At 46.3% G+C, this 25,039-nt stretch overlaps 1 protein-coding gene across 6 annotated transcripts in view; it reads right to left on the bottom strand.

Annotated features, from left to right (window-relative positions):
* The window catches only part of psd2 (pleckstrin and Sec7 domain containing 2), a 275,923-nt gene that overhangs the window by 36,160 nt on the left and 214,724 nt on the right, over nucleotides 1–25,039 (bottom strand). For all 6 annotated transcript variants that reach the window (XM_038795695.1, XM_038795693.1, XM_038795694.1 and 3 more), the window contains 3 exons: nucleotides 16,774–16,964; nucleotides 9,335–9,405; nucleotides 3,632–3,789 (listed from right to left, as the gene is read on the bottom strand). In XM_038795695.1, the coding sequence (XP_038651623.1) occupies nucleotides 3,632–3,789; nucleotides 9,335–9,405; nucleotides 16,774–16,964 (420 nt within the window). The remainder of the gene's footprint in view (nucleotides 1–3,631; nucleotides 3,790–9,334; nucleotides 9,406–16,773; nucleotides 16,965–25,039) is intronic.

The raw sequence follows: 25,039 nt of genomic DNA, 5'->3' as shown, positions 1-25,039 counted from the left end.
GAGGGCTACCGTTTAGGCTGGTTGAGGAAAATTTCCGGTATTTGGGAATCCAGGTGGCACGAGACTGGGGCAGGCTGCACAAGTTAAATTTGGCCAGGGTGTTGGAACAAATGAAGGGTGAGTTTCGGAGATGGGATGCACTCCCGCTGTCGTTGGCAGGGAGGGTGCAGACTGTAAAGATGACAATCCTCCCTAGATTTCTGTTCATTTTTCAGTGCCTCCCGATCTTTATCCCACAGTCCTTCTTCAAAAGGGTTAACAAGATAAACATGAGCTCTGTCTGGGCAGGAAATTCCCCACGGGTGAAGAAGGCGTGCTTGAGAGGAGCCGCAGCTAGGGAGGGCTGGCATTGCCGAGTCTGATTAACTATTACTGGGCGGCTAACATCGCCATGATAAGGAAGTGAATGGTGGGTACGGGGCTATCTGGGAGCGGGTGGAGGCGGCTTCGTGCAGGGGCACCAGCTTGGCAGCCCTGGTCACGGCTCCTCTACCGCTGCCGCCGGCCAGGTACTCCACCAGCCCGTTAGTGGTGGCGACCCTACGGATATGGGGCCAGTGGAGGAGGCATGTAGGGGAGGTGGGGGCATCTGTCTGGGCGCCAATCTGCGACAACCATCGGTTTGCCCCCGGGAGTATGGATGGGGGGTTTCGAGCATGGCGGCAGGCAGGGGTGGGGAGGGTGGGCGATATGTTCCTGGAGGGGAGCTTTGCGAGTCTGAGGAGCTTGGAGGAGAAATTTGGTCTGGTAAGGGGAAACGATTTCAGGTACCTGCAGTTGCGGGACTTTGTCCGTAGACAGGTCCCATCCTTCCCACGCCTCCCGCCAATGGGGATCCAAGACAGAATAGTCTCTAGAGGGGAAGGAGGGGAGGGTAGAGACTCTGATATTTATAAGGTACTCATGAAGGGGGAAGGGTCCCAGACGGAGGAACTGAAACTCAAATGGGAGGAGGAGTTAGGCGGGGAAATGGAGGACGGGCTGTGGGCAGAAGCCCTGAGTAGGGTAAATTCGACCGCAACATGTGCCAGGCTCGGCCTGATTCAATTTAAGGTCGTTCAACGGGCCCACATGACGGTGGCTCGGATGAGCAAATTCTTCGGGGTAGAGGACAAATGCGCTAGGTGCGCAGGACCAGCGAACCACGTACACATGTTTTGGACATGTCCGATGCTTAGGGGGTACTGGGAGGGATTTGCAGGGATCATGTCCCGGGTGCTAAAAACAAGGGTGGCGATGGGTCCAGGGGTGGCAATTTTTGGGGTTTCGGAGGACCCGGGAGTCCAGGGTGAGAAAGAGGCTGATGTTTTGGCCTTTGCTTCCCTGATAGCCCGGCGACAAATATTATTGGCATGGAGAGACTCAAAGCCCCCGAAGACTGAGTTGTGGCTTTCAGACATGTCGAGTTTTCTGGGTATGGAAAAAATTAAGTTCGCCTTGAGGGATCTGTACAGGGGTTCACCGAAGGTGGCAACCATTCATTGACTTCTTTGCGGGGAGAGTGAGCGTCAGCAGGGGGTGGGGGGTGGAAGGGAGGTTAGAGTAGAGTAGAGTAGAGTAGGAGGGATAAATTGGCGGGTAGTGCCGATGGGAGAGGAGCGGGCTGGTGCAGTATGGTACGATTGAAGTATTGATTTTACGTGGATGTTTGCACATTTTTGCCTTTTTAGCTTTCTATTTGTTGATGTCTGTAACTGTTTACAATGCCGAAAAATACCTCAATCAAATTGTTTGTTAAAAAAAAAGAAAATAGGAGCAAGAAGAGACCATTCAGCCCTTCAAGCCTGTTCCACCATTCGTTATGATCATGGCTGACCATCCAACTCAAGAGCCTCATCCCGCTTTCCCCCCATATCTTTTGATTCCCTTCGTCCTTTGTGCTATATCTAACTACTTCTTGAAAACAAATGTTTTGACCTCAACTACTTCCTGTGGTAACGAGTTCCACAGGCTCACCACTCTCTGAGTGAAGAAATGTCTCATCTGTGTCCTAAATGGTCTACCCTGTACCCTCAGACTGTGATCCATGGTTCTGGACACATCCATCATTGGTAACATCCTTCCTGCATCTGCCCTGGCTATCCCTGTTAGAATTTCATAAGGTTCTGTGAGTCACCCCTTCATTCTTCTGAACTTGAGTGAATACAATCCTAACTGATTCAATCTCTCCTCATACGTCAATCCCGCCATACCAGGAGTCAGTCTGGTAAACCTTTGCTGCACTCCCTTTAGAGCAAGAACATCCTTCCTCAGATAATTAGACTGAAACTGCACACAATATTCTGTATGTCGCCTCACCAAGGTCCTGTATAAATAGTTCCTGAACGGTCTCGACAAGGTGGGACTAAAAAGTATCCCCTCTGTGGGTGGGCCCAGAACCATGGGGCTCTATTCCAAAATTAGGGATCACCCTTTTAGGTCAGAGATGAGGAGAATGTTTTCTCACTGAAGGCTGTGAGACTTTGGAACTCTGCTCAGATGACTGCAGAAGCAGGGTCATTGAGTATTTTAAGGTGGAGGTGGTTAGATTCTTGTTAGGCGAAGGAATCAAAGGCTATCGGGGGTAGATGGGAACGTGGAATTCAAAACACAACCAGACCTGTCATGATCTTATTGAATGATGGAGCGGACTAGAGGGGCCAAAAATCCTATTTCTGCTCTGTTTCTTATGTTTGGGAAAGTTATTTTCGTTTAGTACGTTTTTGTCTAGCACGGCATTTTTCAGAACACATAGGAAAGTTGAACAAGGGATAGCTGTATTAAAGCCCACACTATGTTCTCAAGCTGATAATCATATTTGAACCTGAAGCAGTATAACTGAAACGCAAGAATGCGACCAGCTCGATCCCCAGATTTAGATGCTACACTGTAGTAAGTGTAAAACTGACAGAATTGAGAAACTTGTTTGCAATCAACATACAGGTTATGCTGCAAATTCCACCATCTACATTGATAGACAACAGAACATTGGAAACTGGAAGGCTACGAATGGAAGTCTTTAATATCTAAGAGCTTTAAATTGTGTATAACTCTTCACCGGTGTAATTCCTGCAATATGGTTTACAATATGACCTTTTACAACAATTTTTCAATAGAAATGTCCTGAATCTAAAGACAGTCAGATAAATGGGCTTAGTTTTTGAAATAGCTCTGATTGGTTTAAATTCTAAGTTTGTCAAATTAATCATTTTAAAAAGGGACTGACATCCATCAGGCGGCCTTGTGAGATCCACATCCAAGTTAGAGAGATGTAGTGGAATGATGGATTTGACATTAAGGTACCACCTAATTTTGCTGATTTCAATCAACATTTGAACTTAAATTACAAACTATGAAACACCTTTAATATAAATATGTTGTAAAGGTTTGGTGCTCCATCAAACAGTCTGCTGCATCATAAACCTCTAGTACTTCAATGAGTTTCACTGGATCTTTTTCCAGCTGTATCATCCTCGCTGTTGCCTCTGAAAAACGTGTTGGGAAATTTGCTGACCAACCAGTTGATAATGGACAAATAATTTAGCGAGTTACACTCGCTGACAATAAATATGTCACATAAACCAATTTCCAAATTAAATTTGGTTCAAAATAAAACATAAATGCTTAAAATAGATATGTAGAATATTCTTACGGTGCTTGGAACAGAAAGACTCTCCAGTCTGCTGTCTTCAATTTAAGAACATTGGGCCGTTTACTGTAATCAATGGCTTTTGTTGCTAATGCATGGTGTATGCGAATAGCATTTTTCAGATCCACTTCAGACAAATCTCTGTCTCGTTTATATTCATCCTACAGGAGATACAGATCAATAGAACAATTATGTTTTATTCAAGTGTTCACTATAATTGATGAGTAGAAAATGAAAAAATATGTGAGTATGAAAACAATTCTATTCTTTTATGTTTTAAAATAAAAAGGTTGGCTGATGCTGAAATTAGGAAATGCGATTGGGCGGAGAATAGGTTCTGATGCCAAAATCGCAGCAGGGGCTAATTTGACGCCAAATCGCAATTCTCCATCACCTCAACAGCACCGTCAATGCGGTCCAGAATGCATGTACAGTAAACACCGTTTGCATATTATTAGCGGGCCTGACCCGGTATGCTCCGGGACCGCCGCGATTCTCTGCCTCCGATGGGCCGAGTTCCTAGGTGCCCCCTGGCCTCAGCCAACCCATCAGCTATATGGGCAGGCTCCAACACAATCAGTGCCATCTTGGCTGGGATGAATGTGTGTGGGGATTGTAATATGTTTATGCGCCTGCAGCTTGTCAGCCTCTTGAGTGTCAATCACAGACCCGGCGAATCCCGCACCATTTTTCATTGGAATCGATTGTCTTCCACGTGGCGCCAGTGCTAGCCCTTCACAATTCCTGAATCGGTCCAGGTTCGTGGCCAGTTTTGCTGTCGTGGAAGTCCATGAATCCTGCCCCAGCGTCAACACTTAGTCTCAGGAACGGAGAATTCGGCCCACTATTTTTCTTTTGTCAAATTTGTTCCCCATTCTTCTGCTGCATCTCATGCACACCAATACTCCTTCCATACATTACCCAACCAGCTAGTCAAGTTTGAATCAAGAGTGCTTGTCAGCCAGTTAAAGGACTGTGGAGGAATCTTGTTCCAGCTAATTGTATTTGCATCTTCCCAACAAAATCTGTTCCTTTTTTGATCCTTAGCCCAAAAGCGATGAGGAAAATTGTAGTGTTACAAGATTACTGAAGCCATGCAAATAATTTCCAGTGAATAAAGCTGTAACCTTCCTTTGTTATCGCAAAGTGAAAGGTATGGAGGTGCCCACACTCTGGATTCTGTAATTCACGGTGAGAGGTTATTAAGGGTGCTGCTCATACAAAACAGATGGTGATCCGCTCATAGCCAGCTCAAACACTCTGCTGACGTCACTACACATCACATGACGGATAACCAGCAGGAATATATTCTCTGATACATCACATCCCTCCCTCCTTACTTCATTAGTGCAACAACAACAATTAACATTTATACAAACAGATCCCCTGATGTTATTTCTCACGTAATTCAATAAGACAGTCCCCGTGGGTGACGTATATCCTTATGGTAAAAATTGGGATTGTGAACCCGACTACTTGCAACCTTAGTTCTTCTGTAGATGATACTTCTTGAGCAGTCATTTTGGTGTCTGTCATGAAAGGCATTGAAAAGTCCTCAGAAACAGAATCTGAACTTGTCATTTTCTCTGTTCCAAAGTATACATGGATGTTTGAAAAAGAGCAAGCGCAGATGTTATTCCAAAATCAAGTCTTCTGTAACAAAATAGACCTTTGTGCATCACTATGGTGGGTGGTGGCTATGATTCGACAGCCACAATCATCTGCATATATTTGTGTGACAGATCAATTTTACTGAATTTCTGTTCTCCAGAAATTCCAGCAAAGAAGTCTCAATCACAGCGGTGGATACTGGTCTATGCACAAAACTGCATTAATAGTAGTTTTAAATCTCCGCAAATTCTCACTGAGCCATTCTATATTAATACAGGAATGATTGGTGTCACCCAATCACTCATAGCAACAGGTTTTATGTCTTCTGTCCTTACTAATTTGTCTAGTTCTTCTTCAACTTTATGGCATACGGTATAGTTCTAGCTTTGAGACATTGAGTGTGTTGTCTGGCTTGATTTTTCGGTGTGGCTCAACTCCAGTCATAGAGCCTAGTGAATCTTCAAGCACCTTCTCATACTTCTTCAGAAGTTGTTGTAAATTGTTCTTTGAATTCACTAACTGGTTGACTGTTTCCCAGTTGAGCCTAATCTTAGCCAATCATGTTCTGCCAAACAGGGCAGGAAAGTTTCCAATGATAATGTGAAGAGGTAACTTGACCATCTGCCCACTTGCTTTGACGTTCAACAAAGAACAAAGAAAAGTACAGCACAGGTACAGGCCCTTCAGCCATCCAAACATGTGCCGATCATGTTGCCCATCTTACCTAAAACCTTCTACACTTCCGGGGTCCGTATCCTTCGATTCCCATCCTATTCATGTATTTGTCAAGACATCCCTTAAATGTGACTATTGTACCTGCTTCCACCTCCTCTGGCAGCGCACTCCAGGCCATTACCCTCTGTGTAAAGTCTTCTCTCGCACATCTCAACTAAATGTTGCCCCTCGCACCTTAAACCTATGTCCCTGAGTAATTGACTCTTCCACCCTGGTAAAAAGCTTCTGATTATCCATTGCTTTTCCGTTGCAGCGTAGCGGGAGGATTTTGTCATTTTTCGGGTGAATCATACCCTATTGTTGGTGCATTTAAGAGCAGTAACCTAGTACCATTCATAGCTCAAAATGTGTCCATCACCCAAAAATAAACATATTTAGTAAGTGATCCGTCCTTCACTGGTGAGTAACCTCAACTAAACTGCCTGAAAATAACTGAATAAAACTACACAAAATCATTTAATTGTTCATTTGCTTGCAGCGGTCAGTTTCTAAGTAAATTAAATTGTTTAATTTTTTAAAAACACTTTTAAAATGTGCTACTATTGGCTGTGTAGGACTGACTTCTTCTGCCGTGCCCGCCGCAAGATCGCCACAGGGGGACACCTACCGTGTAAGATCCATGACCGACGGTGGGAATTTGATGCTGGAATCGGGGGCTGCGCCGTTTCTTCGATGCTCCGCCCCTGAAAAATGGTGTCCACCCATCAGAACGGCCTCAGACTGTATCGGACGCCCTCCCCGATGTTCCACCCCAATGGGCCGAGTCTCCGACGGCGTGGGTGCATGTCATAACCAACGTTCAGGGACCTCGCGTGGTGGGATGCGGACTGTGTCCAGCAACACCGCAGTCGTGAAGTGAGCCATCTGCAGTGGGGGGGGGGAGGCTTCGGTGGGGGCTGGAGAACTGGTGGGAGGTGGTCCGGGGGTGGCAAAGGGCATTCCAGAGGAGCAGTTTTTTGGCAGGCCAGGTCTGCGTGCGACTGGCGCCATGTTGTACGCCGTGGCCGCCGCTGTGCGCATGCGCGGCCACGGACCCGGCATTCTACAGCCATATGCTCGGTAAAGCTGGGCGCTTTATGATGTGCAACTGCCAGCCCCCCACCGGGAACAGGATCGGTGCGGGACGGCACTGACATTTTGGTTGTAAGACCGGACGGATCCTGCGTACATAGCTTCAGAATCGGAGAATTCAGCCCATGATCTGTTGTGAAATGCAATTGCTCTCGACCCATTTTAAATGAGTGGAATAATAAACTTCAAGTGGGTAGAAATTAGTTTTCTCATTGTTTACCTTCTATTACCTTCAAGACTGTAGATCAATGCATTTATATCAAATCACCAAAGTGGCCTAAGCATTTCAGCATTCAATGTAGTTAGGTCACATAATACTGGATGAAGTCCATAATAACAACAGAAAATAACTTGCTGGATTATATAATGCAAAGTGAAGCAAAGAACTATGGTAGTGCTTTACAATCTATTTGTTGATAGTTTTACTCATTACCTGAAGGGCAAGTAGGGATAGGAAACAAAGACTGGCCTTGCCAGTGAAGCCCCATGTCCCATCCATGAATTTATGCGCAATAAAAACAACTCTTAAAATTAACATGACCCCAGACGCCGGCAAAGAAAGCAGTAATTAAAGCTGCACAGTAACATCTGGTATGTTATTATTAATGTTCAGATATTATAGTTCAACATATAATAAATAATACAGCATATAAATATGAAAATCTGTGCTTTTAAAGTACTTTGTAAAAATATTTTTATTTTTTGTGCAGTTGTATGTTTCAGCCATAACTCGCCATATTCTATGGTGACAAAATACTCAAGTGAAGCCCCTCTCCCCTTACCCACAATGTAATCAGCTCCTCTCCCCCCATCACACACATCTGTCTTCCCAACCCATCTTCCCTCATTCATTAACTCATGTCCTCCTTGCAATTTCCACTCAGCTCCACTCACCCATCCCCTTTTCCATTTCTCAAGGACTCTCTCCCGTGCTCGGCCCTGCTCCCACTCTTGGCCCTGGCCTCAGACCAAATCCTGGCCTTGATGGGCCTCTTGGCACCTCTCCAAGCACTGATCCTGCTCCTGCTTTTGACCCTAGTCTCCCCAACATCCGCCCCAGTCCCACTCTTGGCCCCACAGCAACTGTCGACCCAATAAGACCATAAGACTTAGGAGCAGAATTAAGCCACTCGGCCTATCGAGTCTGCTCCGCCATTCAATCATAGCTGATATTTTTCTCATTCCCATTCTCCTGCCTTCTTGCCTTCTCCCCATAACGCCTGATCCTCTTATAAATCAAGACCTATCTATCTCTGTCTTAGACATTCAGTGGCTTGGCCTCCACAGCCTTCTGCGCCAAAGAGTTCCACAGATTTACCACGCTCTGGCTGAAGAAACTGCTCCTCATCTCTGTTTTAAAGGATCAGTCTGAAATTGTGTCCTCTGGTTTTAGTTTCAAGTGGAAAGATCCTTTCCACGTCCACTCTATCCAGGTCTCACAGTATCCTGTAAGTTTCAATAAGATCCCTCCTCATCCCTTCTAACTCCAACGAGTACAGACCCAGAGTCCTCAACCGTTTCTCATACGGCACGCTCTTCATTCCAGGGATCATTCTTGTGAACCTCCTCTGGTCGTTTTCCAAGGCCAGCGTATCCTTCCTTTGATTATGGGGCCCAAAACTGCTCACAATGTTCCAAATGGGGTCTGACCAGAGCTTTATACAGACTCAGAAGTCCATCCCTGGTCCTGCTCCCACTACTGGCCTCATCAGCCCAGCATGGGCTCCACTTACAACCCCTGACTCCATCCACACCACCTCCCCCCACAACCCCAGCCTCCATACACCTATCCCAGAGCTCCGGTCCCATTTCTGCTCTAGACCTCGGTCTCCCTTGCCCCGGCCCAGCTCTCGACCCATTCTCGGTCTTGGCACTGCTCTAGCCCTTGACTGGGTCTCCTCCTTCTATGGCCCCGGTCACAATCTTGTCCATGTCCAGCAACAGCAACTCACGCAGCAGAGGCGGCACCAGGAAAACGGTCCAACACAGGAAGTCCTTCTGCAGGCTGCACAAAGGACAAACAGCTACTGGGGGGGGGGGGGGGGGGGGGGGGGGCATAGCCAGGGAGGGGCATAGCCTCTGCATCTCTCAATCACAGTGGTGTGTCAAAGCAGATCAGAATTGGTGATGTATACAACCAAGAGGGGTTGAGTGTTTCCTTTTCTGGGCCAGGAGGGGGCAGAAAATAAATGGAAGTGGTGGAATTCCTTAATCCAATATTTGGAATTCTGCCAAACAGCAGACATTTCTCATCCTTGATGTAGACAATTAGGTTTTTTCATTCACTACCTTTTGTAAGTAAAGAATAGTCCCTTTGAGCACTGCATAAAATTTCTTCCATCCTCTTCTTCCTCTGGGAGCTAAAAAAAAATGAAATTCTGAGCCATATTTATTAACACGCTCTCACATCGTTACATTTTTTATCAACTTTGATGATCTACTAGAAGGACATCAATAGCAGTGTTAAAATCAAAATGTTTCAGCACAGACATAGGTACTCAGTAATTTTTAATGAGGTGTTCATACTGAGATTTAATCAGGATGCAGCATATGAGTCAATTGGCACTATTTAATGGAGGCGATGGAAGTCTTGCCTTCTGACTCGAGAGCCAGCGAGAACCTTGCTTCACCTTATTTTAGGAGGGCCTGTTGCATTAAATACCAATCAGGCCCTTAACTGGGTAGCAGTGAGTCTTCCCTGGGACCAAGCAGGGTAAAACCAGCCTGCTGAGAGCTGTCGCCAAGCTTAGCTTTTTGGGCTTCCTGAATGGCAAGTACCCCTCCTGATACTGGGTGAATGCTACCAGAGGTAGGATTAGGCCCTCAAGAAGGCATTAATAGCTCACTTAAGAATCTCAATGGGCTGGGAAAGCAGTACCTGCGATTTCCTGTCTCAGGCTTAATTGGGGCAGTAGTAGGAGGGCAGCTGGGTCCCCACTTGCCGCCTGATTAAATGCCCCACCACCACCAAACACGCCACAAGGAGGGCATTAATTTTTTTCCAAATAGGTGAATTGAGGGCAGGCAACACAGTAAGACTTCAGATTTTTATTTGTCAACTCAATAGCAGAACTTGTTATTTGAAATGAAATGAAAATCGCTAATTGTCACGAGTAGGCTTCAATGAAGTTACTGTGAAAAGCCCCTTGTCGCCACATTCCGGCGCCTGTCCGGGGAGGCTGGTACGGGAATCGAACCGTGCTGCTGGCCTGCTTGGTCTGCTTTAAAAGCCAGCGATTTAGCCCAGTGACACACAATGCAAGATATCAGATACTGAATGCCTCTACGCTTCAGTTACTGCATATATAGGTTTGTTTCCAAAAGATAACAGACACATGGCAGGTTCTGCCAGGTTCAAGTACAAAATGGAACGTATGCCTACACATTGAGCAACTAATTAATCATGTTGTAAAGATAATTGCGGCAATAATTGTTTACTTCGGCAGGCGTATTCAACTGAACAATTCCTGTTTAGAGTGTAGGCTCCATAATACAAGAAGCATGATCAGTAGTTGTGAAAAGTGTACATTCAAAAATCTTCAAGTGAATAAATATATATTGGCCTGGGTTTTGATATGGCAGTGATGGCAAAACTATCCCTATTTGCTGTCATTACGCCACTGAAACCGATGACAACTTTGAAAGTTCGGACATGTGCAAAATAACTCAGAAAACCCCTCAGAGGGTGTGCTGCAAAGGTTCACACAGACTGCTAACTGCCTTGCAATCATGAATGGATGAGTAGTTCCACTTTAATGTCAGTAGTCTTGCTGTAAAAGCCCTAGAAAAGTTACACCATGTTGAATGAGTTGTAACTGGGCTTTTAACAGTGTACAAAACTTCATAACTGCTGCTAAATACTCTTACTGGCCCTGAAAAGTTAATTTTATATTTGTGGTATTTCACATTTCTCCAGAATCACAATTCTACATACTGTAATGGTCCTTCCTGTTAATTCCCTTATTTCCTCTTTCTTTATTTTTGCAGTTAACATTTTTGATCCATGGATGCTTAACGGACATGCATCTTTAACTAATTGTATTTGCTGCAGATTTCATTATAGTTCATGTTGTAAAGAAACAGTAATTGTGTTTAAATTTACAAACCTGGTGACTGTAATTATTGGGCAGCCAAAGGTCAAAGACTTCAGGTATTTTTCTAAGAATTATTTGTTAATTCAACTGTGTTCTGACTCCGGGTCAAGTGGGGCTGGTATAGATCCTGCCCAAGCCCAGGGTGTCGTAACATAATTTGGGGGCTCAGATCCGGGATCTTTGAAAGGTAGATGGCGAAGTTGGGATTACTGTATAAATTAAAAAGAGACACCAGGTTTGTAGCAATATAACAGGATGGCTCTGGAAGTTGCCAAGACTTTTCTTCAGGTGGGCGTCTTGTCTTTGGTTTATTTAAAGGGGCTTCAAAAAGACAAACTAGATAAATTGGCAGGTGAATTAAAAATAGAGGTACCAGATAAAGCTAGGAAGGTAGAGCTAACTGATGTGATTGCTCAACATTTAAATTTGAAAGAGATGCCAGAAACACAACCTGGGTCAAGGCAACCATTAGCTGAATTAGCGAAATAAAATTCAGTTACACATGAAACAATTCGAGATGCAGCAAAAAGAAAGAGAAATGGAGATGGAAATGAGGAGGGCGGAATTAGAGAGAGAGGAAACAGCAATAGAGAGAGAGGAAAACACAAAAGGGAGAGTTCCAACTTAAAGCACTGGAAATTAGAGGGGAGCTGCCAGGAACTAGAGGGGAGCTTAATCTTAGACTGGAACCCAGTGGCAACATGTTTAAATTTATACAGTCCCTCCCAAAATGTGAAGAGAAGGAGGTATAAACCTTTTTTAGGGCCTTTGAGAAAATAGCAACCCAAATGAGGTGGCTAAAAAAAAGGTTGACATTACCCATGCAAAGTAAACTGATAGGGTGGGCATAGAGGTTTATACTTCCTTGTGAGAGGCAGCATCTAAGAATTATGACGAGGTAAAAAAGGCTGGAAGCACCAAGAAACGCATTATCGAACGACCATTTGGGTAAATACAAGGCCTCGGCAGGGAACGCCGCAGTTGAGGCTGCACTTAGTCCCGTATTCTGCATTGAAGAGCCCTGCTCGCCGCAAAACGGCGTCCCGATCTCTCGACCCCCCTGACGTGACCCGGGAACCCTCCCAAGCCCCAACTCACCGATAAAGGTCCTCAGGCACCACCGCACTCACTTGAACCCACACTGAGCAGCCCAGGAATCAGGTCCGAAGGCGGGGGCCTTGCTAGATGGAGTGGGGAGGGGTGAGGGTGTGCTCCCAGGGGCTTCTGCAAGGTTGCCGGGGTGCTGAAAGTGGGGGGAAAGATTGGAGCAGCCAGACAAAATAATGCCCGAATCTGCATTGAGCCTTTCCTGCTGAGCTCACCAGCAGGAAATTACTCAAGTGTGATCTTGGCAGAGAGAAACTCCCCTAGGCCAAAACAAAAGGCAAGCAATTATTACTGGGGGGGAGGGGTCGGCATGGGTGCGTATGGAGGAAGCTTCTTGCAAGGGCACAAGTTTGGGGCTGGTAATTGCGCCTCTGCCATTCCCGCCAGCGCGGTACTCCACCAACCCCGTGTTGGTGGCGGCCTTGAGAGTCTGGGGGCAATGGAGGAGATATGTGGAGCAGTGGGAACATCATTCTGGTCCCCAATCTGCGAAAATCACCGGTTTGCCCCGGGGAGGATGGACGGGGGGGGTTTCCGAATATGGCAGAGAGTAGGGATTGAGAGGATGGGGGACTTGTTTATAGAAGGGAGCTATCCGAATATGAGGGCACTAGAGAAGAAGGTTGCATTGGCGGGGGGAAATGAATTTCGATATCTGCAGGTGCGGGACTTTCTGCGTAGACAGGTACCAACCTTCCAGCTCCTGCCGCTAAGGGGGAATCAGGACAGGGTAGTTTCCAGAGGATGGATAGGTGAGAGGAGTGTTTCTGACATTTATAAGGAACTTACGGGAGCAGAGGAGACGCAGACTGAGGAGCTGAAGCGAAAGTGGGATCAGGAGCTGAGGGGAGAGATAGAGTATGGCCTTTGGGTGGACACGTTGAGTAGAGTCAACGCGACCGCAACATGTGCCAGACTCGGCCTGATTCAATTCAAGGTCGTTCACCGGGCTCACATGACAGTGGCCCGGATGAGCAGATTCTTTGGGGTGGAAGATAGGTGCGCAAAATGTGCGGGAGGACTAGCAAACCATGTCCACATGTTCTGGGCATGTCCAAAGCTGAGGGGATTTTGACAGGGGTTTGCTGCCATCATGTCCAAGGTATTAAAAACAAGGGTGGCATTGAGTCCAGAGGTGGCGATTTTCGGGGTGTCGCAGGATCCAGGAGTCCAGGAGGAGAGAGAGGCAGACTTCCTGGCCTTTGCTTCCCTGGTAGCCCGGAGGCGGATATTACTAGCATGGAGGGACTCAAGGCCCCCAAAGTCGGAGACCTGGCTGTCGGGCATGGCTAGCTTTCTATGTCTGGAGAAAATTAAGTTCGCCTTGAGAGGATCACTGTTAGGGTTCGCCCGGAGGTGGCAACCATTCATTGACTTCTTTGCGGAGAATTCATTGTCAGCAGGGGGAGGGGGGGGAAGAGGGTTAGGTTAGGGTAGATTAGGGGGTTAATTAATGCTGGGACCTGGGGGGGAGGGAGGTGGTATTTGCACTATGTTTATATTTTCATGTACATTGTTTATATTGCTGCTGTTACAATGCCAAAAAGAACCTCAATAAAATATTTATTAAGAAAAAGGCAAAGTGATGTTGAATAGCGGGGTGTTTCTCGAGCTGCAACCACCAAGAAACACACCCAAAACCGGACATAGATTTTTTCCGTTGAATCGCACCCATTCATTCAACCAGTTAATAATAGTTATCACAATACATTGAGTGCAATTACTGTCTCAGTATTGTGTTTTCCATAACTGTTGAGAAAGTACTAAGTGCATTATTCTAAGTGCTAATAAAATGTTAGTTCACAATATTATGATCTGGACTTCCACTTTGATGACTGTGAGGAGAGAGAAACTCTCTCACTGAGCAATTTATACTTATTAATAGGATTAGTAGTTTAAACATTAATATAATGAGAATTGGTTGATATACAAAAGTTCACCAAGCCAAATCCAGCCCTCTGCATAATAAGAAATAGACACTGGATCCAAAGCATTGACCATTTGTGTACAATGGAATCTGTTGTTTGTATCAATCTTTTTCTGAACTTTGGGCATATCGTTTACAAAGTTAATCAATTTTCTCCTGCTGTTTTTAAAAAAATATGCCCTAAGATTATTACACAAGTAGGAAGTGTCATGGATTTGAAGTGGGGAGCTGCTGACCTCATCAGATTCACCAAAGTCAGCTCATTTATGGAACCATCAAGTGCTCCCTACATGTTTTCTGCGGACTGAAAATGAAGTACCTGCTGGTATATTAAAAAAATTGATGTGCTGCACTAATGGAATTTTTCCAAGAAGCATCATTTCATCCTTTGATGAAGAGAATGTGGATTTTCTTGTGGATATGTGTCCAGAAGATGGCGCAGGAGCCATCGACTCGACTCTCTGTGAGCTCTCCCCAACAGATCCACTTTTTACTTAACTTATACTCGTTCTAATCTTTTAAAATTTAATTACATTGTATACCTTGTGTTGCCCTATTATGTATTTTCTTTTATTCCCTATCTTCCTATGTACTTAATGATCTGTTGAGCTGCTCGCAGAAAAATACTTTTCACTGTACCTCGGTACAAGTGACAATAAACAAGTCCAATCCAATCCAATCCTGAGGACAGAGGCAATAGTGCTACAGAGAATCCTCCTCCATGAACACTTAGATAGAGGCTAAACTATTAATATAGCTAACTCTTAGAAATGTTGTAAAGATTTGTGAAATTTTGTTAATAATTGAAAAATGTAACATATTCAAAATAAAAAGTAACTTTTCAGTGCTGGTAAGGGTGTTTAGCAGTAATTGTGAAGTTAGGATATCGTAAAAAATGTAGTCACGTTAAGAGTGAATGTTCTTTTCAATTCCGAAAATTTCCCATTACTTTAAGGGTGGGGGGGGGGGGGGGGTGTAAAGAGGGATGGTCTTAACGCCACATAAAAGAAGTGCAGAATTATTCACTTTTTTTAAAGCAACTACTGATAATGCTCTTGTGTTATGGTGCATATATGCTAAACAGTAATTGTGTAGTTCAAAACGTTATTGTAGTTTGCGTCAAATTTATGCCATTGTAGAAATATCAGAAGATATGGTGAAACGTCAGTAATATTGGGTGAGATTTTCCACATTCCCCCACCGCCGTGTGTTTGTGGTGACAGAGGTGACCCACCAATTGGCTGGCAGCAGGATCTTCTGGTCCCGCCCTTATCAATGGGGTTTCCCGTTGAATGCACTCCTTGATGCTGGGAAACGGTTGGCGGGACCATCGGGGTCCTGAAAGTCATTTTGGGATCCCTGTGCCTCTGGGACAGTTTGTGATTTTCACCACTTGCCAGCAATAAATAACACCTGAAGCTAAGGGACCTGTTCGGTGGAGATTGAAATTTTCGAAGAGTCTGGGGCATCTTGTTTTTTTTGTCTAAAAATTAACTTGACGGGTAGTTCGTGTTGAATCGAACATTGTACCTTAACTTTGAGCCCATGGGCATTTTCAGTCATGTTCCAGCACCTGGCCTTTAAAGGAACTGCCTGCTTTGTCTACTTTCCTCCCCCCACCACCCCTCCACATGGCTGCCATCTGCCTTTGTCACTGGTGGCAAGCAGATAGCTCATAACTCCTGGAGGTGCACAGTGCTACTAATTGGCCGCCGAGCTTGGTTCCCGCTCAATTTAAATTTTTTTAATTTTAAAAGAGTTGGGACCTGGAATTCATCCAGGTGTCAGGTTCCCAACCCCACTTTAAAACTGCCACTCTCGGTGTCCATGTAATCAGGATGGAATGGGAAAACTGCCACAACTGAGACCTCAAACTTTGGAGAGTCTAATAGATCAGCTTGTGAACCAAGTCAATGGCTCTGCTCTGCATGGTGGTTAAGCGTCTGTTGCCGCTCAGGGTTCTGGTCATCTGTAAAGAATATCCCCCAGTTGTAGAATGGCAGGAGGAGCATGGATTAGGCAGATACCTCTCACAATGGGGCTACAGCTGCATAACAAAGGCAGCTCCTCCAGAGGACTGAAGATGTTGAAGAAATCAGACACAAGCAGCCAGGCAATATGGTTGTCAGTAACTATGGGGTTATATCAAAGGGACACATGGCATAACCATGTCTATAGGCTCCTATTAAGAACTGACAAGGATTATTCATTGGTAAACATAAGCCTGACAAATGTCACATAAAAATCTAGTGGGGAGAAATGCAGTTTCTATACACAAACTTACATTGATTCCCTTGGGGCAGATCCCAGAAGCCAAATATGCAAATCTCAACTTGCCAAGCAGCGTGTATTGGGGACCTGTTTGCCTGCAGTCGGGAACTTGACAGGGTGCTATGTTCAAATAGCTGTACTTTGGAAATGAAACCAACTCATACTCATGGTACAGGCTATTTTTCAGCAAAATACATTTACTGGAAGCACCATGAAACAGGAATGTGTGGCCATGGACACAATTCCAAGAAAATAAGACTTCATTTAAGCTGTTGAATATAAGTTTGCTTAACTGGTCTGTAAAAACTCAACACTGGAAACATACTCACTTCTCTTGCCATCCATATCTGCATGTGTTTTACGATTGAGAACTCCATGTTTGTAGGTTGCTGCATTCAGTGCCTGAGGGATGTCGAGGAAGGGATTACTGCTATCAATTATTCTGGTCATTTTCTTAGGACAACTATCATATTTATCATCCACAAGCTCAGAGAGAGATTTCCTCAACTCATCTTCATCTCTTAAAGAAAAGAGCGGAAGCACCAATCACTTTTATTGAAGACATTTAAAACATTTTCTATAATGAAATACTTTGATACAATTTTGCATGTTGATTGGTAATTATATAATTTAATTCAAAGCACATCTCCATTTACAATGTCATTTTACACATGTAAACTGGGTTTCAGTCACACTTTTGCAGATATAACACCAGCAGAATTTGAGCAGCTCTGATGAATTTCCCAACTCCGGTCCCATAATAAAATGACTGGCACTGATCACAAAATGTAGTAAAATGTAATGAGGGAAGGGAGTCTCATGAAGTTCAATCTGGCAGTTTGCTGACAGCATCAAAAAAGTCTAGAGAAAGGGTGTTATATCAACTGGCAAACTTGAAGCTCTCCATGACCTAATAGACATTGGTCAAAAACGGAAAGTTGCAAATGTCACACCTTGGTTCAAGAAAGAATTTAAGGATAAACCCAGCAATTATTGGCCATTCAGTTTAATCTTGGTGGAAGGAACCATTAAGAAATTATCATTTGGGACAAGATTAACAGCCACTTGTACAAATGTAAATTAGGGGAAGCAGGCATGGATTTGTTAAAGGCAAATTGTGTTTAAGCAATTTGATTGAGCTTTTTATGAGGTAATAGAGGACTTATGAGGGTATTGCCAAAAGGCTTTTGATAAGGTGTCATTGTCAGCTGTCCCTCGATTCGAGGTTGATGTCTACTCAGGGTCAGACGTTTCTGCCATGGGGTTTCAAGTGACTGAGTAGGCTGATGTATTGACAACAGATCTTTGGGCACATGTGCGGGATGTCCCATGAGGTAGTAGGATCCAGAGTGCAGAATCTGCTTCCTTTTATTTCCTTACAAGCAAAATTGAAGCCTATGGAATAAAAGGGACAGTGACAGCATAGATATGGATATGGCTGACTGGTAAGAAACAAAGAAAGAGTACTAGTGAACGGTCGTTTTTGAGACTGAAGGAAGATATACAGCTGGGTTTCTTAAGGGTCAGTCCTCGGACCACTACTTTTCATGGTATATATTAATAATCTAGACTTGGGTGTACAGGGCACAAGTTCAAAATTTTGTTTGATAGTGTGGTTAAAATGTGTACAGATCCAGGGCTTTACAAATAGAGGCACAGAGTACAAAAGTAAGGAAGCTATGATGAATCTTTATTCTGATGATTCAGTCTCAACTGAAGTATTGCATCTAATTCTGAGCTCCACATTTTAGGAAAGATTTGAAAGCTTTATAGAAGGTGCAGAAAAGATTTATGCTCATGATTCCAATGTGTACAATGCTATATTTTGCATTTGGCACAGAGGACAGTTTGGCACCATCAATAATATCAGACTAGGATGTCTACCAAGTGTCCCTGTGGTGTGGAATGAGATTAATACAGTTTAGGGACAGACTGTGCTACTACTGCACTCACTGGCCAATGAGGTGGAACTCAGACTTGGTCTTGTCCCTTATGGAAATCACTCATACCTTTAATCACTTACAGATAGAGCCAAGGAGCTGCCCTTGTACTGTTCTGGAGGACTGTCATTCATCTAGGATAATAAATTTGATCATGTTATGGTGGCTTTTCTGGATTGTATTCAATAATTTAAAGACAGAGAAATGGGTGATGATACTGGCTTCTGATTACCGTAGAGGATAGATGTGGAAAAGGGGGAAAAAAAGAATGGCACGGTGGTTAGCACTTCTGCCCCACAGCGCCAGGGATCCGGGTTTGATTCCTGCCTTGGGTGACTGTCTGTGAAGTTTCCACATTCCCCCCCATGTCTGTGTGGGTTTCCTCCGGGGTGATTCAGTTTCTAACCACAGTCCAAAAGTGTCCTGGTTAGGTGGATTGGCCATGCTAAAATTTCCCCTTAGTTTCCAAAGCTGTGCAAGTTATGGGGATAGGGCTGGGAAATGGGCTTGGGTAGGGTGTCCTTTCAGAGGGCTGGTGCAGACTCGATGGACCATATGGCCTCCTTCTGCACTGGAGAGATTCAACAGAAAGTGCAGAGGAAATAAGGGGCAGGGTTCTCTGGCCTCCCAACAGCGTGTTTCTCGGAGGCAGGAGGAGGCGTGCCGTTCGCTGGCGGCAGAATTCTCTGCTCCTGCCGCTGTCAATGGAAATTCCCTTTGAAACCACCCCCACGGACTTTCAGTGGCAGCCATGGCATGAGTGGTCGCACATTTGGCAGCTCCCGCTCGAAGCATTTGTTTTGGTTCTTTTCCCCATTTGCCAGTGGAAAAAGTCGTAGAGGTAATTGAGGAAAGTTAAACTCCACTGGTGGTGCTGGTGGATGGATCCATGGACCAGAAGTGGGTCGAGAAGAAGGGAGCTGTTGGAGCAAGAGATTCTTTGTGCGCCACAGGTGAAGATGGTGGAGGGCAAAGGGTCAGCCCTGCCCGTCCAGTTGTCAACGGAGCAGCTGGAAGTTCAGCCAGCAGAGGAGAGAAGCCCAGGAGGACCAGACCAAGGTGGTGGAACTGCTAAAAGCAGGGATCGATCGGGAGGAACAGAAGCTGGTGTCCCAAGACCAGGCTATTCGGAATGTGGAGGAAGGAGCACGAGGAGCAGCTTACCTCGCTGGGGGCTGAGATCGGAATGATGCGGGAGACCCAGAGGCGGCTATATGAGAAGGTGGAGGATCTAGAGAACTGCTCCCGGAGCCAAAACTTAAGAACCGTGGGGATGCCCAAAGGCATTGAGGGAACGGATGCTAGCTCATATGTAGCCAAGATGCTGGAGCAGTTGATGGGGAAGGGGGCCAAAGGCCCCTGGAGGTCGACTGGGCGCACAGGGCGCTGATGCGGAAGCCGCAGGCGAACGAGCCGCCGAGGGCGATGGTGGTTCGGCTCCACTGATTCCTTGACAAGGAGAAGATATTGCGGTGGGCCAGGCCGATGAGGAGGCGCACTTAGGAAGGTAATGAGCTCTGGGTGTACTAGGACCTTGGCATGGAGAGCTGGGTTTAATCGAGAGAAGGCTGCTCTCTTTAAGAAGTTTGGGATGCTGTACCCAGCCCGCCTCTGGGTGACTCAGAACGGCCAAGGGCGTTATTTTGGGACAGCAGAGGAGGCGACGGAGTTTTTAAAGAGACAATGGACCGGCAGGAGAGGATGGACAGTGAACTGTGGAGGAAGTGTGAGTGGATGAGGGTTTTCATTGCCTTTTTCGTGTTTACTGACTTTTGTTTGTTGGCTTTGGGAGAACCTCTCTTCGTTGAGAGGTCTTGTTGGGTTTGGTGGCGGAATGTTTGGGGTGAGTGCACATTTTTCTTATTTAATTGTTGTCTGTGCTGTGGAAGTGAGCGAGCGGGGGGGAGGAATCTGTGGGACGTGGGGGGTAGGTGGTTTAAGCGCCATGGCTGGGGGCTGCCAGGTCAGCTGGGCAGGCTAGTTAACGGGAGGGCAGTGCGGGGTGACTAAGTGGTTGGTGTAGAAGAGGGAGATGGGATTGCTGTTTTGTTTAGGGTTGGGGGGGGGGGGGGGGGGGTGGAGGGGACACTGCTGACAAAGGTGCAGAAAGAAGTGGGGGGGAGATGGTGGACATCCGAGGGTGGGCCTGGTGGGTCGTGTGACGTGGGCCGGGGCTGGCCCAAGAAAGTATATGGTTGATCGGCAGAGGAAGGGGGCGGGGTACTCCCTGACCAGGTTGGTCACCTGGAACATGAGAGGGCTGAATGGACCAGTCAAACAGTCGCATGTGTTCGCGCACTTAAGGAGCTTGAAGGTGGACGTGGCTTTTTTGCAAGAAACGCACTTGAATATCGGGGACCAGACTAGACTAAGGAAAGGGTAGGTAGGGCAAGTCTTTCATTCAGGATTAGATATGAAGAAGCAGGAGGTGGCGGTGCTGATAAACAAACGGGTGGCGTTTGAGTTGGGGAATATTTCCTCAGATTCAGGAGAGGCATTTTTGAAGGTGAGTGGGAAGCTGGAAGGGGTGCCAGTGGTCCTGGTGAATGTCTATGCCCCAAACTGGGATGATGTGGACTTCATGAGGCGAGTGCTGGGAAAGGTCCCAGATCTGGACTCGCATCAACTGATTATGGGAGGGCATTTTAATATGGTCATTGAACCAGGTCTGGACCGGTCGAGCCCGAGATCGAGGCGGATATCGCTGGTGGCGAAGGAGCTGAAGGGACTCATGGAGCGCATGGGAGGGGTGGATCCGAGGAGGTTTGGGAAGCTATGGGTGAAGGAGGTCTCCTACTTCTCCCATGAGCACAGAGTGTACTCGCGAATTGATTATTTTGTGGTGGACAAGATGTTACTGGCAGGGGTGGTCAACTTGGGGTGTTCGGCGATCGTGGTTTCAGACCATGCGCCGCACTGGGTGGACTTGCAAGTGGAACTGGGGGGGCCCAACGCCCGCAGTGGAGACTGGATGTAAGGCTGTTAGCGGATGAGGAGATGTACGCTATGGGTGGCTCTCAAGGCAGTGGTCAGTCGGGAGTTCATATCGATCCAGGCGCATAGGGAGAAGGAGGAACGAGCAGAAATGGAAAGGCTAGTGGACAAGATTCTGCGGGTGGATAGGAGGTTTTCGGAGGTCCTGGAGGCGGGTCTGTTGAAGAAGAGGCAGAAGCTCCAGAGGGGTCCACAGAGAAGGCAGTGGAGCAGTTGCAGAGGGCCAGAGGGGCAGTGTACGAGTTAGGGAGAAGGTGAGCAGGCTGCTGGCCCACCAACTTAGGAAGAGTGGTGCTGGACCCGGTGGAGGTAAATAGGGTTTTCGGGAGTTTAAAATGAGGCTCCATGAATCAGAGCCCCCGGTCGGGGGGTGTGTGTGGGGGGGGTGAGGAGTGGATGCGCCAATTCCTGGACGGGTTGGAGTTCCCCAAGGTGGAGGAGGACCTGGTGGAGGAGCTGGGGGCCCTCACTGGCCTGGTGGAGGTGATGGAGGGCATGGGAACGATGCAGGCAGGGAAGGCCCTGGGCGATGGGTTTCCTGTAGGATTTTATGAGACTTTGTTGGGAATCTGGGGCCCCCTCTGGTAAGGACAATCTTTGAGGTGAGGGAGAAGGGATGCTCCCCCCTACATTATCGTAAGCGTCCATATCCCTAATATTAAAGAAGGGTAAAGGTCTGGAGCAACGTGGGTCCTGCCACCCGATATCTTTGCTAAATGTGGACGCCAAATTGCTGGCAAAGATCTTGGCCTCGTGAATTGAGAACTGTGTGCCGGGGTGATAGGGGAGGACAGGACGGGGTTTGTAAATGGGAGACAGTTGTTGGTAAACATCAGGAATTACTGAATGCGTTAATGATGTCCCCGGAGGGACAGGATGTGGAGGTTGCAATGGATGCAGAAAAGGCGTTCGATCGGATGGAATGGGAGTATTTGTGGGAAGTGCTGGGGCGGTTAGGGTTTGGCCAAGGGTTTGTGGATTGGGGTTGATTGTTATAGAGGGCACCGGTGCGAGTGTACAGACAAATCGTGTGAGCTCGGGGTTCATCAGGCTACACTGGGGACAAAGCAGGGGTTCCCACTCACCCCGTTACTTTTTGCCTTGACAATAGTGCCAATAGAGCATCAAGATTGTGCGAGGGGTGGGGGGGTTGAGCACAGGGTCTCGCTATATTGGATGACCTGTTGCTTTAGGGCGCATCTGACGGTGGCCAGGATGCGAAGGTTCTTTGAGGGGGTGGAGGACAGGTGTTGGCGGTGAACCACCCTGTGAACCAGGTTCACCTGTTTTCGGCTTGTCCGAAACTGAAGGGGTTCTGGCAAGGGTTCGCGGACGTAATGCCCGAGGTACTGAGGGTGAAGGTGGCTCCGAGTGCAGAAGTGGCAATATTTGGTGTGTCGGAATACCCAGGAATTCAGGGGGCGAGAGAAACCGATGTTCTGGCCTTTGCCTCCCTGGTAGCCCAGAGACGGATTTTGTTGGAGTGGAGGGACTCGGGGGTGTCGAAGCCAGGGGCGTGGGGGAGCGACCTGGTGGAGTTCCTAAGACTGGAGAAAATTAAGTTTGCCTTGAGAGGGTCAGTGGATGGGTTTCCCAGAGGTGGAAACCATTTATTGACTTCTTCAAGGAAAATTGAGGTGTCAGCAGGGGGAGGGGAGAAAGAGAGTAAAATGGGGAAGGCAGGATGGGATGAGGGGAACGGCAGGGAGGTTGGGATATTCAGATAGTTATATATTTATTATGAGGTTTCTATTGTTCTTACTCTTGTGTTGGTTTGTGTTTAATGTTTATACAAATGCCTTAATAAAAGTATTTTTTTAACAAACCACCCCACGCTGCCGGGAAAGCATGGGCAGGGGTGCACTGTCAACAGGACTAGAGAATCTTGCACCAGCAAACGGTCGGAGAATTCTGGCCAAGGTGTTTGACAAAAGAATCAAAGGGAACACAAGGAGAAATATCTTCATGTACTGAGTGATTAGGATTCAGAATGCACTGCCTGAGAGGAGAATGGAAGTAGATTCAATTGAGGATTTCAGAAGGGAATTTTATGAGCACTGGAAGAGAACAAACTTGCAGGGCTACAGGGAAAGAATAGGAGAGAAGGGAAGAGGAATAGGAATAACAAAATTGCTCTTGCAGAGAGCTGGCATGAGCTCGATGGGATAAAGAATACTGTTCTGTGCTGTAACCTTTCTATGAAGTTCTGCCACATCCAGTTATGACAGGTGCCGGACAATCAAACAACTTACTGGAGGAGGAGATTTCACAAATGTCCCCATCCTCAATGATGGAGGAGCCCAGCATATCAGTGTAAAAGTCAAGGCTGATGCATTCGCAATAATCTTCAGTTTTAGGATTAGGGAAGGATTAGGGAAAACCCCAAGTCGTTCTACACTTATGTGAGAAATAAGAGGATGATTGGAGTGAGAGTAGGGCCGATCAGGGATAGTGGAGGGAACTTGTGCCTAGAGTCTGAGGAGGTAGGGGAGGCACTAAATGAATATTTTGCTTCAGTATTCATTAGAGAGGGGGGCCTTGTTGCTCGTGAGAACAGCGTGAACCAGGTCAATAGGCTCAAACAGGTTGATATTAAGTAGGAGGATGTGCTGGAAATTTAAAAAAAACATCAGGATAGATAAGTCCCCTGGGCCAGGCGGGACATACCCTACTGCGGGAAGCAAGGGAGGAGATTGTGTGTCGTTGGCGATGATCTTTGCGTCTTCACTCTCCACTGGAGTAGTTCCAGATAATTGGAGGGAAGCGAATGTTGTTTCCCCTGTTCAAGAAAGAGATTAGGGAAATCCCTGGGAATTACAGACCAGTCAGTTTTACATGTGTGGTGAGCAAAATACTAGAAAGGATTCTGAGAGGTAGGACTTATGATTATTTAGAAAAACATAGTTTGATTAAAGATAGTCAGCATGGCTTTGCGAGGTACAGGTCATGCCTCACAAGCCTCATTGAATTCTTTGAGGATGTGACAAGACACATTGATGAAGGTCAGAAAGTGGATGTGGTGTATCTGGATTTCAGTAAGGCATTTGATAAGGTTCCCCATGGTAGGCTCATTCAGAAGGTCAGGGGGCATGGGATATAGGGAAATTTGGCTGTCTGGACACAGAATTGGCTGGCCGAAAGAGGACAGCGAGTGGTAGTGGATGGAAAGTATTCCGCCTGGAGGTCGGTGACCAGTGGTGTCCCGCAGGGATCTGTTCTGGGACCTCTGCTCTTTGTGGTTTTTATAAACGACTTGGATGAGGAAGTGGAAGGGTGGGTTAGTAATTTTGCCAATGACACAAAGGTTGGTAGAGTTGTAGATAGTGTCGAGAGCTGTTGCAGGTTACAACAGGACATTGACAGAATGCAGAGCCTGGCTGAGAAGTGGCAGATGGAGTTCAACCTAGATAAATGTGAAGTGATTAATTTTGGAAGGTCGAATTTGAATGCTGAATATAGGTTTAAAGGCAAGATTCTTAGAAGTGTGGAGGAACAGAGGGATCTTGGGGTACACAGATCCCTCAAAGTTGCCACCGAGGTTGATAGGGTTGTTAAGAAGGTGTATGGTGTGTTGGCTTTCGTTAACGGGGGGATTGAGTTTAAGAGCCGCGAGGTTTTGCTGCAGCTTTATAAAACACTGGTTAGACCACACTTGGAATAT

This window comes from Scyliorhinus canicula, chromosome 4, assembly GCF_902713615.1.
Source record: "Scyliorhinus canicula chromosome 4, sScyCan1.1, whole genome shotgun sequence".
Lineage (NCBI taxonomy): Eukaryota > Metazoa > Chordata > Chondrichthyes > Carcharhiniformes > Scyliorhinidae > Scyliorhinus > Scyliorhinus canicula.
Note: the sequence above shows the minus strand (reverse complement) of the source record. Positions and strands in the feature narration are given on the sequence as shown.